At 32.8% G+C, this 22,578-nt stretch overlaps 1 protein-coding gene across 2 annotated transcripts in view; it reads left to right on the top strand.

Annotated features, from left to right (window-relative positions):
• The first annotated feature begins 6,796 nt into the window (after positions 1–6,796).
• Positions 6,797–22,578, top strand: part of LOC143063078 (heparan sulfate 2-O-sulfotransferase 1-like) — a 52,882-nt gene continuing 37,100 nt past the window's right edge. The window contains exon 1 of one of the 2 annotated variants that reach the window (XM_076235012.1): positions 6,797–7,090. In XM_076235012.1, the coding sequence (XP_076091127.1) occupies positions 6,946–7,090 (145 nt within the window). In that variant the 5' untranslated portion in view covers positions 6,797–6,945. The remainder of the gene's footprint in view (positions 7,091–22,578) is intronic. The other variant, XM_076235013.1, reaches the window with a different exon arrangement.

Here is a 22,578-nt window from a genome sequence, read left to right as displayed (position 1 = left end):
ATCAGTAAAAAAATAGACCAAATTAGAAAAAGTTACCATTGATCAATGAATTGTGAAAATGAGGTCAATGTCAGCATAATGTACATGCTACAATCATTCCAGACAAAAAATAAAGTTGACATGTTGCTTATAGAATCTGAGATACAGACTTGACTACGTAAACTTGACCTTGATCACTGATCTTTGAAATGAGGTTGATTTCAGGAGAACACTGTCCCGTTGGGTTGTAATTCCTGTCGCAATGGAGACAAAAAAAACCCCAGTCATTCATTTAAGTGCTAGGTGAACAAACAAAAGCATACTTATTATGATATACTAGACTAATTCCACTTCATTCTTCATTGCTAGTATAGAAATTTGGCTATTTTTTTATACTTATTGTTATTGTTAAGAGTTATTCGAAAGGTCAGAGATAGCAGTATTTTAAATGGTTAAAAAAAAATAATTTTCTTAAAAAAAAATCCCTCTAAAATGGTGTTTTAGGTGCATTATACAAAGCTTTCTTTAAATGAATATCTAAAATATTTGGTGACATATATTTTAAGCTTAAATATACTATCTTGCCATTTTTCCCATGAAAACTTTTTAACAACATATTAGTATTTCACATATAATTTACTGAATATACCATGGAAACTTTTTAACAACATATTAGTATTTCACATATAATTTTCTGACTATACCATGGAAACTTTTTTACAACATATTAGTATTTCACAGATAATTTACTGAATATAACATGTTTTAATTCAAATGGATGTTTGATTCTTATGTGTATGGAAAACTTTTTATAAGTAAAATAGTATAAAAAGCTTAATTTGTATATTTAAAAAAAAAATCAAAAATTACTTCCTTGTACCTTTCATACGACTCTTAAAAATAGCAATAAGTATAAACAAAATTAGCCCCATTTTGATAATAGTAAATAGTGGAACTGAAATATCATAGAATTGAAATTTTGTTTCCTATAATCTGCTTGCACTTTGATGACTTGGCTGTGGTTTTCCACATCAGTTATATAAAATTTCTGAGTTTAAATATATTTGCTTATGATTAAAAACCTTCTTAAAATCTCCAACTAATTTAATTGTTACATTGGCTACTAAATACCAAAATATGATCTGCATAAACTTAAACAATTTGCCAATTATATTTACATAAAATATCTGATTTGTGCTGGACAACTAATTGAAGCATTCTTGATATTAAAAAGCATTTTGAGAAACTCATAAACACCCGTACGAGTTACTATATCAGATGAGTGCCTTGATTCCTCATCCATTTCCACTTACCAGAACCCAATGTTAAGATCAAAACAACTTAAAGCATGTCAAACACATTTGTTATGTGAGGTATCCGAAATGAAGAGCTTTTTATTTGTAGATTTTATTTCAAATAGTCTACTGAAACCTTTACATCTGAGGCTGACCAGGTGCAGTTTCTTCGTATATATAAACAGGTTAATGATACTACAAAAAAATTTCTGTTTCTTTGTGGATTTGTTGAATATATAGAGTCCCATTTTCACAGGTCTAGCATATCTGGCAGTTAAATACCGGGTTTTTACAAGTTTGATTAGCCTAATTCAAATATAGTTATTATTCCTGTCCTGGTCTCTGTGAATTATGTCTTTTACATTTGTACATTTCCCCCTAGCAGTGCTTATGTTATTACGTCAGAGTAAGCAAGAGTGTAAGAGTCATTAATTTAAAAAAAGTGGCATGCCTGCCAATGTCCATTTTTCTACCAGAGACTAAATGACGTAGAAGGTATCAACCATGTATAGGTCATCGTACGATATTCAACGATGAGCTATTAAACCCATACCGCATAGCAAATTTTAAAAGGCCCTGAATCGACAAATGTAAAAAAAAAAAACAGTAAGATAACTAACGACCTGATTTATGTTTAACTAAACAGTGTTTGTCTCGTCTTCATTTGGAGGAATATTGAAACCAGTATAACACCCATTTGAAATTAAGCAATAGTAATAGAAGTCTATGTCAAAGAAGGAATAACCACCAGGATGAGTCCTTCATGGAATAATTTCCCTTTAATGACGATTTGTACGATTGCTTTGCGTTTTTGTATATCATCTGGAGAAAGAAACTTAAGAAAGCGAAATTATCAGCAAGACAACACATACAAATAGGTCAACATTGTTGAAATTGTCATTTACAACTTACAACTTACACCTGAGTCTGTCTGCTGCTGCTTGTTGTGTACTTCCCCATGTTCTCCATCCTAATTCTGATCTTTCCTTGTCTGCCATTCTTCTCCAAGTTTCCTTTGGGCTTCCTAGATTTCTCTTTCTAACGCAAAATCACGAAAATGCAAAAACACAAAATCACGAAGTCCGAAACGCGAATACGCAAAAATGTAAAATCGTAATCACGAAATCGGAAAGACAAAATAATTCACATTTTCGACTTCACATTTTCAACTGCACGATTTCGCGTTTTCGCCCTATAGAATATGAAGGGCGAAAACGCGAAAACCTGAAATGACCTTAATCGGCCACCATTCATAGGTCCACAAATTATTGTAGTGTTTTTCAACAGAGATTTGACCCTCAATTAACCTTTTGAATTCAATTTTATGTAAAAACGAGCAGAAATGCATATGCCTTTTTGGAAATCTTGATATATAAATTTCTATGATTTCAGGAAAGGTATCACTCTGAGGGGGCGGAAAGGGGGTACCCTTCTCCTTTCTCCCGCCCCTCCTCTCCTTTCTCCCAACCCCTTTCTCTTGTCTCCCACCCTGCATCATGAAAAGTAGTCTACAGGATGCTAATTTTTAAAGAAATGGATCAAATGTCTGGTTTTTATGGTTCGTACACGTCTTGTCCTCTCACAAGATAGAAGTGTTGTTTCTTCTGCTTAAAGAACCTCTATTACTTTTTCACTGACTGTTAAGCTGTCTGTTTGCGTTGAATTTGTAACTCACCGATGCATCACGCAATTTCCCGATGATTTTTTTTTAAGTATAAATCCAAACTATAGAAACGCAGGATAATGTCGGTTAAAATACAGGGAATTTTTGTAACACTATTAGTGCAATTTCGTTAAGAAACCAGTTCGTTTAAAAGGGTTGCCGAAAAACGCTGCTTGCAAAAAAGAAAAAGAAAATTATTTTGGAAAATAATACAGATATAATTTATCGAAAATACATAGAACTAGCAGTCGTTGAAAATCAGGCATAAAATGATATTTAAAATTAAAGCTATTTTGGCGCACAACTTTCCCTGTATGTTCCAAGTGTAAGCATTTTTTGAAATATTATTGGACTGTACAGAAAATATGGTTCCAGAAGCTTGTAAGAAATAGATTCCCAATACTGTAATCGTATATTAGCGCAGTTTACACAGGACAGCAACATCGGAATGAGGAAAAAGTTAACAAAGGCTTGTCATTTTGGGATGTCAACACTTAGTTAATGCACTCCCGTTGGGACGAATTAAAATTAGATCATTCAAGCCCCATTACATATTTTTTCACTCAATTCCGTATTTCAAAACAAATCATTTCTTGAAATTTACAATCCAACGATTCATTAACTTTGAATAAAACCCATTGGTCAACAATAAATGAATAATCGGTGCTTTAATGAAGGTAAACCCAGAAAAGCACTCTGAACGCCAAAAAAAAAAATTAAAGAGATATGATTGGTTGCCATTATTTCTTCAAATGCAGAAACCAACTGAAAAAAAAACAACATTTTAACATCATTTTGGTTCATGTTAATTTACACTTGGGTGTACAGGGATGGGTGTGTTTTTTTTTGTTGAGTTTGACATGATGTACAATTGATTATTTCAGAACTATATTCCACTATGAACTACTTATTCAAAAATAAATGTTGTCACCAAATGCCTTGAAAACGTGAACACAAATACAATCATAAATGCTTATTATATATTTTGTTCCCTCGACAAAATGAGGCGGTCATACCCGTGTCCATTTGGCCGCCTGTCCCTCACTTAATCGGTATAAAGGATGTAGCTAAGGGTTTATACAACTTATTTCGGAGTGCTATATTCTTTTTTATGCCAACTTTAGTATAAATAAATATACCAAAAGTCCGCATATTCAGTCAAGACTTTTTTTAAAATTTGGTAATTTGAAAATATATAAAGACACGCAAAGTCCGACTTCCTCCATTTACAGTGTACAATTTCAAGGTGGAACTTTTATAATGCATCAAGTGTTTTACTTATAGAGGATGCATGTATGCTCTCAGATTTTTTTTGTTATATATCATTTGACAATGTTGAACTTACAGTTTGCCACGTTGTCCGCAACTCTGCACACTACCCATACGTTTATATCATACAGAGAATATACTATATTAAAACATTTATTATTTTATCTTTCACTTTTACATCTTACAGGATGTTTTATTAGTACCCTTTTTATGGCTGCATTAGACACATCAATTTCAAATTGTAATGTATCGTCGTGAACATGTCTGAAATATTTGCCACCGGACATTTTTTTTAACCTCAAATTAATCAATTCCTATTGTATTTAAAAATCACTGTTCACTCAATCAACTTTTTGAAGCTGAATAATTGTTTTCCTGCTAAATTTTGATAATTTAAATATACATTTTTGTCTCATTTTTTACCCCTTTTCTCCTTTCGCCTTTCTCCCGCCCTTCTCTGCTTTCTCCCACCCCTCTCTCTCCGTCTCCCTTTACCCTTTCCGCCCTCTCCACTCTAATGGATTTAAGTTCTCCTTTGGATCAAATTTTGGAAACTTTTGTGACATTTTCTTCCCCTTTTTCGAACATTTTGAATCAAATAAATGCAGCCATGGTTACAGCTAAAAAGAGATTTATTTTTATTTCCATTACTGTATAAGTATTGGAAATCAAATCTATGGAAGATGATCTTTCCATAAATATACACATACGTAACACAAATATAAGGCCTTCTTTGTTAGATAGGAAGGTGAAAAGGGTGGTTAAAAATTACCAGTGTTATACATCAGTTTGGTATGGTGAAAACGTTTGATAAAGTTAACATACTTTTAAGAGAGTTATCTCTCCTTAACAGGGGTGATCCCAAATCCGTTTACTGTTTTGTCAGATTCCAGTATCCCACTAACACTATGTACGTAGGCAATTTTTATTTTTTTTTATAATTTCCTGTATCTCGCTAGACTTCATTTCCCGTTTCACGGCACATTAATTTGATTTTAACTTGTCACGCTTACAATAAATCAGCAACCCGTCGTCACGCTTTAGTTTGATTTGTTTTCTTGATTTCTTGTAACCATGTCATGTGTTTTGAAAAATGAGTCAAAAATAGAACTTTATTAACTTGAAAAGTAGTTAAAATATTTATGCCAGAGTAAAGCATTAAATCAGGGCACAGTGTCAGTTTCTAGTTTAACTATGTATTGCTACCAAAGAACGAATGCCAGGGGCGTAGCTAGAAAGAAACGATGTGCAAGCAACTACCGCCGAGCGGAGCGAGGCGAAAAAATTTAGGACCCTTTTATGCAGGAAAATGGTTTTTTTTTCGGTTTTCGGTCATAGGACAGTTGAAAGAGGAGCTACATGTAGATAGGACTTATAAACAATTTATGAATGTGAAACTATTCACAAAGCTTCTGAATAGAGTAAATCATGGTTAATTGAACATTTTTCAGATACAGAATTTACTCAAAATTGTCCAAAATCTGCTCTTCGGGTCTAGGCAGAAACGAGCTTCTCTATTTATTTGTCAATATTCACACTGAAATCCCGATGAATATGCAGTAATGCTAGCGATGATAACCTGTCATTGTTCATTGTTGATCGTACATTTGATTTCAACAGACGTAGTACACTGATAGATCTCCACGGTAGCACTCGCGAGATGTTATAAACCAGTGTACGTGCTCGCCATCGAGCGACCTCCCAATTGAATTCGTCAAAATTACATACCAGGTCAGTTTCGTATGTCTCAGACAATGTTGAGATTTGTTCGTTTGTTATATTTCCTACAACACGAGGAAGCAGATACGGCACAAAGAAGCGATTTTCTGATAATACCCGACGCGACTCCCACTGTCCAGTTCCATTAGTATATGGTCTATAAACACAAAATATAATGAGACTTTCTAATACTGTTTTGGCGTGTTTGCAGGATGAGTGGCTCTGGTAGTCCGTCGAACACATCGCCGTGGCATAATTTCAACGATATCGAAGGGTTCTGATAAATCTAATGCCGATTGGTACATCTCATTCCAAACAGATAAACCGTACTCTGTAAAATGTGCTCCGAAACTACATGTATTAGACTGAGTATAACAAATTCAAATCTTGTGAAAGATACAAGTTTAATACTGTCCGATTTTTTCATGCATGATCTCCAATAAAACTTCTATTATGAAACCAAATGCCGTTATTTAATGACATTTCATCAATTAAAAAAGTGACAACATATGTGTTTCCTTTAAAATTTAATTTATAAATTTTTAATTTTGCAATAATTTTTTTTGCATGCCAAACCGATGTGCACGCAACTGCGTGTTAGCGTATAGGGAGCTACGCGCCTGAATGCATTCCTCGGTAGAATCCGCTACTCCTCCTCTCGGCCTAGTTGAGACGAATGAGTTCGAGCGCATAAGTAGTCTTGCTTAAAGAACTTTTGTGCTTTGATTTCTCGTGATTTATTTTGGTATCATAAATAAAGATTAAACAAAAACTAAATGTTGTTCATATTTCGCTGTCTAACAAAATACCGACAAGATAGTTAATTGTTGAATTTTTACTTTCATTAACCTGCACTAATGCGAAACTAAAAGTTAATTTCCTGACTTTACATAAAATTGTGTCCGACACGATTTGAGAACTTGGAGAACTTGAGCTGTTGGAGACCAAAAGTTATGTATTGAAACATTCTTGACTGTGATTTGGATTACACATTTTCATGCCCTGGTTTTAGAATGTAAGATGAAATGGTGTAAACGGATAATGACATTTCCAAACAGGAGAAAAAGTGTTATTGTTATTGGTGTGATTTTTGTGTCGATGGGACTTATTTGTTTACATCTTTTAGGAGAAGTTTACAAACTTGAAAATGCAAGAGAACGATTAGGTAAATATTATATAACAGTCTTAAACCGTAAATCACATATTTAATATCATAATAGTATATATATATTGTTACAAAAACTGACAAGGTATGAAATTATGCTTTTAGTAGACATAATGATGATATTGACAAAAATCATTATTTGAAAATCTGAAACAATAGAGAAGACCCACGATTTTGGCAAACTTGAACTGCCACAATATCTTTTTATTTGTGGCTACCCTATATAAAATGTTTTTAAGGTATTTGCTGTAATCAGGTAATGGTGAATTCTATACACCTTATTGTTATTTCGAAGTCTTTGCCAGTTGACCCAAGAATCTGTGCAGTTTGAACGTCATACAACAATCACTCTTCCAGATATTTTGTAATTTTGAAGTCAAAATTTTATGGGAATGTTTATCATGTTTGTGATGTTCATAAGTAGCAGACAAATAACAATAAGGTATATTTACTTCAGCTCTTGTTGAACATGTTGAATAGGCACCTGGTTAAATTTGCAACTGTGGTACATGTACTTTATTCAGTTGTAGTCGGCAAATAGACTACTTGGTGGTTGATTCTGATGTAGTCAAAGTGGCAACTCTTCAAAACAACTTCAGGATACTGTTCCTACTTGATTGTGTCTGCTTTATACTTACCAAAAGTTAAGTTAATTCTCTTGCATTGTAATTGAAAAAAAAAAGTCATGAAAGTATTTAAAGGGGTAAGTTTGAAAAGGGCCATATTTGGCCTCAATTATAAAGTTCAATGCTACAAGATACAAAATGTTTTTAAGTTGACTTGAAGACATGTGAGAAAGTTTTATAGAACAGTTTCTGTCATAGTTTTATTCTAAACGTTGATTTTTACATTCCAGTTAGGTCAAAATAAAGGATTTTGACGAAATTTAAAAAAATCGGCATGATTTCAGCCAAATTTAACATCAGGAAACATAGAGCCCAGCCGTCAACAACCTAAATATTCAAGTAAGACATGTAAAATGTCATGACAAACATTATTGTCAAAGATTTTTTTTGTAGACGTATGTGCTCTATCATGTCTATGTTTCCTGTACATGTCCAAATATTCGATGGAAATTTACCCATTTTCATTGTTTTTTTCGTAGAAAATCAAAATGAGTACTATTTGTGACGTCATGAATGAAACGCTGGAACGTAATTGTGCAACAAAAAGACATATCCTATTTAGTCACTGTATTAGCTATTAATCATTGTAATATTGGTCAATAAATCCCAATTTGAAATTTAGGCTAAAAAAGGGGGCCATTTTAGGGCCTTATCGAACCTACTCCTTTCACAATGTTCATGTACAACATATTTTACATAAACATCAAAAGTGATCATGGTGATTAGTATTATTTTTTAAAATTTTTTATTGATCTTTTTGGTGTTCAAACTACAGTGTATTCATACATTTTTACAAGACATAACTATGATAAGTGAATGACAGGACATGTATGGCATAGTTATACTATCGATATATTGCAAATAAGACATAGTAAAAATTTACTAGTTAGTGATGTGAATACTCAGTATATGATATGTCTTAAGAATACTTTGGAATACATTATACATGTAATATAATCATATTGAAAATAAATTTAATTAGATAGCTTCCATAATCATTGTTCATGTACAATGTATAGTCTAGTTTACTCTGTACATGTACATGTAGGTCTGACTATTGCTTGATATGCTCTGGATTTAATGTCCGTGTTTGATATTTTAAAATTTCTTTTTAGAGAATCCAAAAGATTTATGCCCCTGGCCTTTACAAGTGAAATCAGAAAAATACTGATTTTTTTTGTTTCTTGTCTCTAATCTTAACTTTAATAATTTGCCTCTGAAAATGTTACTGTATGAAACTTAAAAACAATACCTACATTGTATTACCACAAAACTTAGATCAAGCAGATATTTGGAACAGGGTTCTCAATAATCATGATTATATAACCCTTTATACATGTTATACCTTTATATGATATGCCAGCAGAGGCATCATCTGAGTCCCGTGGACATATTCCCTATTTATTTTCTACTGATGTAACATGGTCAATTTTAAAGGTGTTCCACAATGCATGAACATTACTTGAATCAAATTTTTTTTTTTAAATCAGTCTTTGTATATATTCTCCCAGTTTAAATGGTACCTTTTTAGCTCACCTGGCCCAAAGGGCCAAGTGAGCTTTTCTCATCACTTGGCGTCCGTTGTTGTCCGTCGTTGTTAGCTTTTACAAAAATCTTCTCCTCTGAAACTACTGGGCCAAATTGAACCAGACTTGACCACAATCATTATTGGGGTATCTAGTTTAAAAAATGTGTGGCGTGACCTGGTCAACCAACCAAGATGGCCGCCACGGCTAAAAATAGAACATAGGGGTAAAATGCAGTTTTTGGCTTATAACTATGAAACCAAAGCATTTAGAGCAAATCTGACATGGGATTAAAATGTTTATCAGGTCAAGATCTATCTGCCTTGAAATTTTCAGTTGAATCGGTCAACCCGTTGTTGGGTTGCTGCCCCTGAATTGGTAATTTTGAGGAAATTTTGCTGTTTTTGGTTATTATCTTGAATATTATTATAGATAGAGATAAACTGTAAACATCAATAAAACCATTTTTCATAAATCTAAGTAATCTTTTACAAAAATCTCCACTGAAACTACTAGGCCACAATCATCTTTGGGGTATCTAGTTTGAAAAATGTGTCTGATGACCTGGCCATTCAACCAAGATGGCCGCCACAGCTAAAAATAGAACACAGGGGTAAAATGCAGTTTTTGGCTTATAACTATGAAACCAAAGCATTTAGAGCAAATCTGACAAGAAGTTAAATTGTTAATCAAGTCAATATCTATCTGCCCTGAATTTTTCAGATGAATTGGACAATTGGTTGTTGGGTTGCTGCCCTCCAATTGGTAATTTTTAAAGAAATTTTGCCGTTTTTGGTTATCTTGAATACTATTATAGATAGCGATAAACTGTAAACAGCAATAATGTTCAGCAAAGTAAGATCTACAAATAAGTCAACATGACCTAAATGGTCAATTGACCCCTTAAGGAGTTATTGCCCTTTATAGTCAATTTTTAACAATTTTCATTAATTTGGTAAATTTATGTAAATTTTTACCAAATATAATTCTCTGTCACTAATGGGCAGAGTTCATTATAGATATAATTGTAAGAAGCAAAATCGTTCAGTAAAGTAAGAACTTCAAACACATCACCATCACCAAAATACAATTTTGTCATGAATCCATTTGTGTCCTTTGTTTAATATGCACATAGACCAAGGTGAGCGACACAGGCTCTTTAGAGCCTCTAGTTTTGTTATTATCTTGAATATTATTATAGATAGAGATAAACTGCAAACAGCAATAATGTACAGCATAGTAAGAACTAAAAATAAGTCAGTATGACCAAAATAGTCAATTGACCCCCTAAGGAGTTATTGTCCTTCATAGTCAATTTTTAACAATTTTCTTAAAATTTGAAGATTTTCAATAACATTTTCCACAGAAAGTACTGTTATAGAGAGAGATAATTGTAAGCAGCAAGAATGTTTAGTAAAGTAAGATCTACAAACACATCACCATCACCAAAACACAATTTTGTCATGAATCCATCTGTGTCCATTGTTTAATATTCACATAGACTAAGGTGAGTGACACAGGCTCTTTAGAGCCTCTAGTTTAGATTTGAGGTTTTTTATCAGTACAATTGTACTTCCCATACTCTATCATGTCTATTGAGTCTGGTAAGTTGGTCACTGGATAATTAGTTCTCATGATTATTTCCACACTCATTGTTTACACATGATGTTTTTCAAGTAATATATGTTAAAATTGAGAATGGAAATGGGGAATGTGTCAAAGAGACAACAACTCGACCATAGAACAGACAACAGCAGAAGGTCACCAACGTCTTCAATGCAGCGAGAAATTCCTGCACCCGGAAACATCCTTCAGCTGGCCCCTAAACAAATATATATACTAGTTCAGTGAGAATGAACGCCATACTAAACTCCAAATTGTACACAAGAAACTAAAATAAAAAAAACAATACAAGACCAACACAGGCCAGAGGCTCCTGACTTGGGACAGGTGCAAAAATGTGGCAGGGTTAAACAAGTTTATGAGTTACTCCTTTGTCCATGTTTGTGTCTTTTTTAATAACTTGAGGTGCCCTACTTACAAGGCTACATGATATTTTAAGGGGAAATTATCTCATTTTAGTGCTAACTTGAAGCATTTAAGTGGTTTGAACAATGTTAAACAGGATGAGGACAAAACATATTGTTTTTAACTTCAACAGAGACCCGCCTAAAGAATAGAAAATAATTGGCATCAATTGGACAAACAATATATCAAATAAAGAAATAAGGGAAAAGTAACATGGCCACCAAAAGATATATAAACAATTTTCAATTTTTAACAGAAATTGTTATCAGAAATTATGCATTTTAGCTTGTTTAATTTTTATCATATGAACAAAAATTGTTATATAAATTAAATCTTTGTATAAATTGCAGTAATACATGCAAAGCTATATACAATGGTGCTACCTGTATATCAATTTCTATTTTTATTTATACCATATATATATGTACAGTATACCACAAGCATGACTAAAAAACAATTGAATTTACATACACATTTTTCAGTGATTTCGTTCACTTTGATTGTACAATGTACCAGTAAGCTATACATGTACATTGTACAAGACACACATTGAACACCTGCATAGATTTCTCCTATTAAAGACTTTAATATTAGAGCTTAAATTGACATAATTAACATGATTAACCTGTGATTAATAGCTGGAAACCTTTTAACCACAAATATTTTAAGAGTTTAAAGTCATAAATTATATGGCCATTGGCTGTACTTAAGAGCATGATGTAGCATTTGTATAATGTATTTATTTTACCCATAAACAATTCAATGATAAAGAATATTTGAAAAATAATGATTTAAAAAAGTTTGTTTGATAGAACAACAACAAATGGAAGTTTTTAACCACCTTGACTGGCTATACATGTACAGCCCTTGCACAGTGGGTTTGATAGAATACATTTATATGTACCTTATATATATGTAACAACTAATAAAGTGTCATCCGACATTGTCACTGAAATAAAATATGACACTTTGTCCTTTTACAATTTTTTGAATAACCAAAAACCTATCATATCTCTTGTGCTAATATTCTTTTATTGACATGAGTTTGAATCATTTGGAAATTGTCAGTTCAATAAAAAGTAAAATCACAAAAATACTGAACTCAGAGGAAAATCAAATCGGAAAGTCCATAATCACATGGCAAAATCAAATAACAAAATGCATCAAAAACGAATGGACAAGAACTGTCATATTCCTGACTTGGTACAGGCATTTTCAAATGTAGAAAATGGTGGATTGAACCTGGTTTTATGGCTAGCTAAACCTCTCACTTGTATGACAGTCCTATCAAATTCCATTATATTGTCACCGATGCGTGAACAAAACAAACAGACACAATAGTTAAAAATGTCAAAAATAGGGGTACAGCAGTCAACATTGTGTTATCATCTTAATCACTATAAAAACAACAAATGTAACGAAGAAGCACAAAAAGGCATACATCAAATTAACATCCTCATTTTGATTACATTATACAATTTTATTTGTCTATGTAAAATGCACCTATCAAGGAAGGAGGGTTTTGAGTACTAGTGTAAAATTGCGCGTTTGAAATTCGCAACGGTAGACATGAAATAATTTTGTCGTTCAAAGTATGACGGGATGCATAAATACAGTCAGTCAAAATAGATAAATAACAAAAACTGACTAAACAGTATAAAGTAATAATAGATAAAATAATAGTGTTTTTCAAAGTATGACGGGATACATAAGTACAGAGTCATATCAAGTGTATATCACAAAAAAGTGGGTAAACAGTAAAAGTACTATTAATAAATAAAATAATTTTGTCATTCAAAGGTAAAATAAATAAAAGATTGTGGCCCCCGGGGTGTGTGGCTAATGTGAGGTACACATTAAATGTAAGGTACACTAATAATAGTTGAAATTACACTACTCATCCAAAGTACACTACCAGTAATACTGAATGTAAGGTATACGTAATTGTAGGTACATGTAGACTGTAAATGTAAGGTACAAAAAAAATATGTAAATGATGTACATTGTACATGTATACATGTACAATGTATACAAATGTAGGGTTCTAAACTCAATGTTTGGCCCTATGTGTAAATGGTGCATCCTTATTTAACTTGGTAAAAGATTCTAAGGTATTTTATTTATCAAGAAAAGTGACATTGTTTAATAGATATTATAATTTACCTGCTATCTAACACTGCTTTAGGGAAGGGAGATCCTAACTAACAAATATAATATACATGATATATGAGAAATATTGCATTTTGTCAACATAGTGAAGTGTCATATTTTACTTATTGTTTGTTGTTTTACATATGCTTATTGAGGACCATTGTGGGTGCATTTTATACTTCATGCACAACCTAAGCAATCCCCCTCTTTTCTCAAAGACCCTACTGCTATATTTAGAAGTTCTAGTAGGCTTCTGTTGTAAATGTAGCTCAGGGTTCCCACTTAAGATTTTCGAAGGCCAGTCCTGGGCCAGGGACTCAGCATTTTTGGCCATGGTAGTTCAAGCAGTGAAGATGAAATTTATTGATACATGTGTATATCATCATATGATTTTAGTCTCCATGACAAAATAAAGCAAGGAAAGGACATCTTATTTAGATTATGTTTTAACTTTTGTTAGGCCAATTAAAATTAATTGGTAGATTTTCATCCCCGCCCGCCCCGATTTTTTTTATTTTTGAAAAAAATACGATTTCCGGATTTTGTTCATTTCCATTACCAGTAACCGTCGATATTTTCGTTTCATGTAAAACTTCCTGTTTCAAATTTCGGTTTTCGTATTTCTTAGTGTATTCTTACTGAATGATTAAGTCGACATATTCTGCTGATCTATGATGACAACATCATTTACCGAGAATAGAGATTATTTACAAGAAGGGCGTGAAATATTCAGGTTACGAGTAATACGCTGTGCCCAAGAACGCAAATCGCCGTATGTCACAAATGACACAAATGTTTGTGAGAAAAACACCTTGGATTTATTTTATTTATGCAATGACTTTGTGTCAAGAAATTTGGGCTGTGAATGAAACCCAAAAGCGTTAGAATCGTGGAACACATTTGACTGGAATAAAGAAATTAAAACAAGCATGAACTTTTTAGATTGGTGACCGTATATTGAGTTAAACAAATCGACAAACATACGCATTTTTAATTTATTAATTGATAGCAAGCTCTTAGATTTAGATTTAGCCTTAGTTTCGTTTTTTTTCAGAAATAGAGAAAACATCCTCTGTCCCAATACCATCGATAGAGTCATTAAACAACTTTATTTTCTACATTGTAATTATATTTGCATCTTGCATATTAAGGACCAATCCTATTATATTTAAACATTGTTTGAGTTTTCATTTTATTCTGTACTTATCGTACTTGTGTTGCATACCAATGCATTTGCTTCATTTTATTAGGACAACAAAACATTGCTGAGAAAGCAAACATTGCGTAGAAAGCAATATACATTTGATGTAGGTAGTCCAACTGAAGAGGGCATTTCTCCACATTTCTGCTGTTTACTATCAATAGGTTTCTAAAGCGGCAATTACATTTAGAACAGATCAGAGATATATATTTATGAATTTGAAAAAAGCGGCACCAGCATATGGAGTATATGTGTCTCAATTGTTACGTTACTCTAGAGCTATAGCTCAAAGTACGTTGATTTTGTTGAACGAGGAATACTGCTTTCTCAAAAGTCGCTAAGACAGGGCTATGAATCAATCAAATTAAGGTCATCACTCAAGCAATTTTATGGTCGCCATCATGAGCTGATTGGCCATTATAACAAAAGTGTGTCAGAAATCATATCCCAGTGATATTCTTCCTCAGTCATAACAACCTTTCATCATTACCGAACTGAACAAAGAAATAACATGACGGGTGCCGTATACGGTGCAGGAAATGCTTACCCTTCCGAAGCACCTGATTTCACTCCTGGCTTTTAGTGGAGTTTGTGCTGTTTCCTACTTATTATTTGTAACTGTTGATGTAAATGTCTTTTGGTTTTATGAGTCTTTGGTTACTCCTTGATTTTGATTGTCATTGTCTTATACACGATATCTTATGGATGTATTTACATGATATAAGCTTATTAATACACTTGCATATATGAATAACACATGACAAAAAGGTTTCATATGAAATAAAATTTAAAAAATAAAATCCTCCCACCCGCCCCATTTTTTTCAAAAATTTGGATGAAAATCTACTAATTAATTTTAGTTGGCCTTATAAAATGATGATATATGTATATGTATGCAGTGCTCAGTTGATACAACATTTTACAATTTGATGCATATTTGGACTGTTTTGAAAATGATGAGTCCAGACAGATTTTGATGAGTCAAGGACTCATGGACTTACTAAGTAGCTGTATTCTTGGTTTTAGTCATGCCTTTGATACCCTAAAGTCCTGTTGGGTCCTGTAATATTTTAGAATAATTCTCACAACTAGAAAATAGGGGTTTCCATTGGTGTTGAATTTGCCTTTCTGTTTCTATTTAATGAGACTAGCTGTGAGTACGTTGTTGTCTCTGTATACATAATTTTAGATCTTCACTAAGAAATATTTGTCTTCAAATTCTACGAATATGAATTTGCAAAATAAGTAGAGTTTGCTACAACTTAAACTTTAATTTGAAGGTATTATTACAGAGAATTCTTTTCTTTTCAAAGCACCAGAAACAAGATACATTTTTAGTGCACTGCATTGAGTACACAGTTTACGCTGTGATTTTGAAGTAGAAAGATCAGATAACTTTCAAGTTAAAAGATGCAGCTGAAATAAAAACTACTCATTTAAAAATTGAATGTTGATTTTATAAAGTTTTAAATGATAAGAAATCAAATAACATACATGTAACATACTGTATAGCGGGTTATTTATGCAGGGTGTAAATTTTTGCTTATTTTCACAGATAGAACAAAATCACTAAAATCAATTCTGCCAATTTAAAAGTGTACATGCAAAGGTATTGATAAAATATTTCATATACCTTTTTCATTGAAAATCATGAAATTTTACATCCACGAAAATAACCATGATAACCCGCTATACAGTATTTTAAAACTAAAATGCCCCTCTTCTTTTAAGCACAATGTGCTATCTCAGTAAACTTGCATTCATACATTTACATATACATGTACAATTTATGCATACATTATAAAAGTTATAAATTTGCATTTATTATTGCAAATTTAAATTTTTTAACATATATGCATTTGCAATCAGCATGATAAGCATAAGTTCATAAAGCATTTACAAGTAGTTAATATGAAAATTATTAGGTAATGAATAATTAATGTGGCACATGCTTCCAAATGGTAACTGGATTTTAATTTTGATATCATAGTTTGTAAAACAAGCAAGAAAATACTCAATAGGATAAAAAATTAAGACTGGACATTGTTTGCATGATACGGGTCATGTTCTTCTCATATATTTTATGATGCATGGTATGATACTAAACCCCTAACTGGAGGGATTGTACTTGATGCTGATATGATGAAGGCAATATTTCAATCAGTTTAATTGAGGTCTGTAGCTGGCATGTACAGTCAGTACATTGTAACTGCTAGTAGTCCATTATTCATTTATGTATCATTGTCATTTTACTTACTAGTTTCTTACCTATTCTGACATCGGACTCACTCACTCAGCCTTCCTACTGAGTTTCTTACCTATTCTTACATCGGACTCACTCACTCAGCCTTCTTACTTAGTTTCTTACCTATTCTGACATCGGACTCACTCACTCAGCCTTCTTACTAGTTTCTTACCTATTCTGACATTGGACTCACTCACTCAGCCTTCTTACTAGTTTCTTACCTATTCTGACATCGGACTCACTCACTCAGCCTTCCTACTGAGTTTCTTACCTATTCTGACATCGGACTCACTCACTCAGGCTTCTTACTAGTTTCTTACCTATTCTGACATCGGACTCACTCACTCAGCCTTCTTACTAGTTTCTTACCTATTCTGACATCGGACTCACTCACTCAGCCTTCCTACTGAGTTTCTTACCTATTCTGACATCGGACTCACTCACTCAGCCTTCTTACTAGTTTCTTACCTATTCTGACATCGGACTCACTCACTCAGCCTTCTTACTAGTTTCTTACCTATTCTGACATCGGACTCACTCACTCAGCCTTCTTACTAGTTTCTTACCTATTCTGACATCGGACTCACTCACTCAGCCTTCCTACTGAGTTTCTTACCTATTCTGACATCGGACTTACTCACTCAGCCTTCCTACTGAGTTTCTTACCTATTCTGACATCGGACTCACTCACTCAGCCTTCTTACTAGTTTCTTACCTATTCTGACATCGGACTCACTCACTCAGCCTTCTTACTGAGTTTTACTATTGGTATTGCTATGTGTTTCTTTATTCTACTGAGTTTTACTATTGGTATTGCTATGTGTTTCTTTACTCTACTGAGTTTTACTGTGGGTATTTATGTGTTTCTTTATTCTACTGAGTTTTACTATTGGTATTGCTATGTGTTTCTTTATTCTACTGAGTTTTACTGTGGGTATTGCTATGTGTGTCTTTATTCTACTGAGTTTTACTGTGGGTATTGCTATGTGTGTCTTTATTCTACATTGACTAGAGGTATAGAGGGAGGGTTCAAATGTCACAAAACATGTTTTGGGCCTGTCCCAAGTTTTAGTATGGGTTTAACTCAATGTTGATTCACCATACAGTGACCTTTAGCAGCTACATGTACAATGTACATGTAACTTCTACATCCTTTGATCACTTGTATATAAACATGTAGTTGTCTCATTCTCAATCCAGCTACCACATCTTCTTATTTTTACAGCATTCCTGAATTCAAGAAATATGAGGAACATTTTTTCCATTTCTTATCTTTAATATGAGAATTAAGTTGCAGTATCGAGTTGTTGGCTTTCTGCGGGTATGACAGGAGATACATGAAGGATGTTCATGTAAATATGGTTTTTGAGATTTGATACATGTTCAGATTTTTCTTGGTTGAACAATGAATGAAAATTAAAAATTAAAATAAATGAAAAATTGTACATTTGATCCCTGAAGTACACTGAAAAATTTACATATATTTGTTATTGTTAAAAATTCAATAGTTTAATTATAACCAGATTTGAAATACAGAAGTTTTTGTGTGTTTATAAAACAAATTGTGTTTTAATAAATTATGATAGGATTTCCAGACTGTCTGTATTTTGATAAGGGATATTTGTTGCTTGCATTAATGGAAATCCCGTCTGCTAGCAGAATTTTTTGCAGGAAATAAGGATTCTTGAACACAGCCTTAAGATAACATTCAATCCTGGGATAATTCTTAAATAAGAGAAAAACAGTTAAAAAAGATACATTTGTGTTACATAATTAAAGTTTCCTGGTACCTTTCTACTACACACAGTGAGTTCCAGTTTATTTCCTTGTTTTATGTCAGTATGTTAAATGATTTTGTGTATTACTGTTTGGCCTTCAACAATGAGCAAAGCCCATACCACATACTAGTAGTCAGCTGTTAACTTACACCTACTTTACTTGAGCTTTGGTAAATGTCTCATTGGGAATCATACCACACCTCCTTATTGACATATTGATAATTGGTCCAAATAAATACATAAATGTAGTTGGGATGTACATGTGTACTAAGATTATACATTGACATATATTTTGTCTGTGCTTCAAGTTGCTGGTGTCATTTCAATTCAGTTTAAAATTTCAATTATTAATAAGAATTGGAATTACTATCAAAAACTAATGGAATTTATGTATATTATCAGAAGATACATGTGTGAAAAAATTGAGAAGAAAAGAAATTAACACTAGTATCTCAATTGTTTGTAAAACAATTGAAAGGTCTTTCCTGTAAAAGTGATGTTTTCGTATTGTACTTTGTACGACCTTTCGTTTGATATACGACAAGCACACCTTCTGAAACTTTTCGTTTTACACTTAATGACCTCATCCGTCTACATTTTTGAGATCGGAATTATGATATATGGAACAGAGTAGATGAGCTTTCGTTTGATATGCGACAACACCATGTTCTTGAAAGTTTGATTTTTGCACTTAATAACCCTATCCAACAAATTTTTGGAGGTCGGGAATTTGATATTTCAAATGTACACATCATGACCTTTCATTTGATATACAACAACCCTACCTTAAAAGAACATTTATTTTTTGCACTCAATGACCCCATCCAACCCATTTTTGGGAGACGTCAATTAGAAATTTGAAATGTACGCTTTATGTTCTTTCATTTGATATGCGACAACCTTACCATCTGAGAAATTTGAATGTTTGCACTAAATGACCCCACCCGTCCCCCTGGGATGAAAAGGGGGTTTAAAATTTTCATTTTTAAGTAGAGTTTATTAAGACCTTCAATTTGATATATCAGATGACCCCATTTGACAAAGTGCAAATAATGATGCAATATCAATTATATAAATAGAAGTTATGAAACTTACAAAGTCAATGCAAAACTTGAAAATTTCAAATTGATTTTTTGGTGTTTTTTTCCATGGAATGTTTTTGGTATTTGGTCAAACATATAACTATGTCAACCTCTTCAATTTCTAAAATATTTTAAGTGGTAAGCTCTTGATGATTCAGAAATACATGCCTCCGCTCGAAAAACTTCAAACTGCATTATCTCTAAAACGACAATAGATATCTCAAATCTGTTAAATGATAAATGATCTACGGTTGAAGGACAACATTATAGAAAAAGAATTGGGACAATTTCAAAGTTCACCAAGGTCACAATTAATCATCAAATATATGATGCAATACAAAACTTGAGAACCGGAAGTCGTAGAGACATGGGACTAGCACCATTCAACTCAGGACCACTTGACCTTTCAAATATTACAAGGTCAAGGTCATAGTATAATGTGAAGGTCAAGGTGAAATTTCATCATGACCTGACATTGACCTCAAATTGAAGGTCTTGAACTACTGATCATCTTTGCAGTTTATAGTAGGTTGATATCTGTTACCTTTAAAAAGATATACACACAATACTATACTTTTAAGAATCATCCCGTCGTAACTTTTGAACAGACAGTCGGACTCTTTTGAGGTCAGTGTATAAAATGAAGAGCTCGTCGAAAGGAACATTTTATACGCTGTAAGTATGCAGCAAACTTTTATTGTTTTCTTAATATGAAAGCTTGAAATTGCAGCGTAATTTTTTTTTGCCCTCGGTGACCTTTGACCTTGGGTGCAAATTAAATGTCACATGAACTTAAGATTATTGCTGTAGGTCCCGAGTCTTTACGACTTCCGGTTCTTGAGATACAATTTTTCAAAAATTGTTTATATTTTTTCAAGGGAAATAACTCCTTATAAGGGTTAACAACAAAATAATTGTATATGTTAATTAACATAACCATCTGGTCCTGTACATGTTGCCGTTTTCAAATCGATTCTATCTTGAATACTTTTTGAGAAAAATGTAAAAGAAAGAAATTGCTTCAAGGGGACATAACTCTCATAGGGAATGATGAAATCCTTAGCAGCCTCATATGGTAATACATCATGATGAGATCTAACTATTGTCCAAATAAGGTCATGATATCTTCAAAAACAACGAGGGGGGCCATGTCGAAAAAAACCAATAAAAGGGAGATAACTTCTAAAGGGGATGATGAAATCCTACACAGCCTCATCTGGTAATACATCATGATGAGGTCTACCGATGGTCCATATTTGGTCTTGATAACTCCAATAAAAACAAGGAGAGGCCATGTTAAACAAATGCTGGATGAAAAAAAAAAAAAAAAAAAAAAAACGGGAGAAAAACAATAAGGTCTTTCCTCGCGGAGAGGAAAGACCTTAATAATACATATTATAGAGGATTACTATAACATGTAAGATTGACACGGAAGCTTGTAATACACAAACTGATGTAGTGCATATGGTCCATGTCATTGTGTATCACTGAAATAGCATTTTGTAAAATTATTAAATATCTGGGTTCTGGATGATGTTCACACGATAAAAGTGGATTAGATTGATGAACTTACATAACATCTGTAGGTACATGTAGTGAGTTCACTGTAAGGGGTTTCAAATCGACCTAACTAGAAAACAAAAAATACTATCGCATACTATTAAAGTCAATTCCAGATATTCATATTGAAATTTAACTAGTCAGAGGGTCATGGCCCCAAGTAGGGTAAATATCCTACAGAGAAAAAGTAAACTTGTAGATCAAGAACAACACTATTATAAGTGGTATATGATATTGAAATGTCTTTAAAAAAAGTACAAATATTTTGATAGTAAATTTTTGCTCAGTCATTTCCATCACCTGTTCCAATTTTATATTTATAATTCAAATAACATGTAATTTATGCATGGTTTTGTAGTAGATAAGGAGATCCTAGCCATAAAACACTTTTATATCATACTAGATAGTGATATATTAGGTCTAGATGATAAAGTACATTAGACAATAGGCTAGATCTTGTGTATGGTGGTTAGTATCAATACATCTTTGCATATTGATGTACTAGTAAAGTTCATATGCTATCTTTATTTGTCACTGGGTTGTTAAAAAAATGTAAAGTGTATTTTATTGTTGATGCATTGTAAGAGTTAGAAAGAATGATAGAAAAGAATGCATATCATAATGTGGAATACAATATGTCCAATGTACTTTAGTCTTTAATTGACTTTATTTCGTGCTACATATATAGTACAAAGGGAATTTTCAAAAGTTTCCATTCTTTACCAACTTTTACTGTACAAATCATAGCTTCATAACTGATAGTCCCAGTTTGCTCTCCATCAGCATGTTTTGGAACACTTTGGAAACTTATTAAGATTATACTGGACTGGAGTGAAATATCCTGCCTAATCCTGCAATTTGATTGGTAACCATGACAGTGTATATGAGCCCATATTCCTTGTGAACCAAAACTAATATCAAAGATAACTGATCATGCAAGGGCTGTATAGCCAGTGAAAGTCTTTAAAAACCTCCTTTGATAATATCAAAATGGCAATTGATGTTGAAATAAGAGTCTCTGATTTAATATAATTGTTATTCAGACATCACATGAGATATGGGCTCACGTTCCTTGTCAGTTCTCAACATCTCTTTATAGACTCTCAGCTCAGGAGAAATATAAACACTGACAGGGAATATATGAGCCTATATCCCTTGTGAAGTCTTAGAATTAAATATAGTATATCTGAACTCATAACTAACTTATATATGTCCCGTGTATGTATATTTGGTTATATATGTTTAGAACTAGCACTGAATAATTTAATTTTATAATTTTATTTTACAAATT

Source organism: Mytilus galloprovincialis, chromosome 2, assembly GCF_965363235.1.
Source record: "Mytilus galloprovincialis chromosome 2, xbMytGall1.hap1.1, whole genome shotgun sequence".
Lineage (NCBI taxonomy): Eukaryota > Metazoa > Mollusca > Bivalvia > Mytilida > Mytilidae > Mytilus > Mytilus galloprovincialis.
The sequence above is the reverse complement of the archived record's forward strand: the minus strand, read 5'-3'. Positions and strand labels throughout refer to the sequence as shown.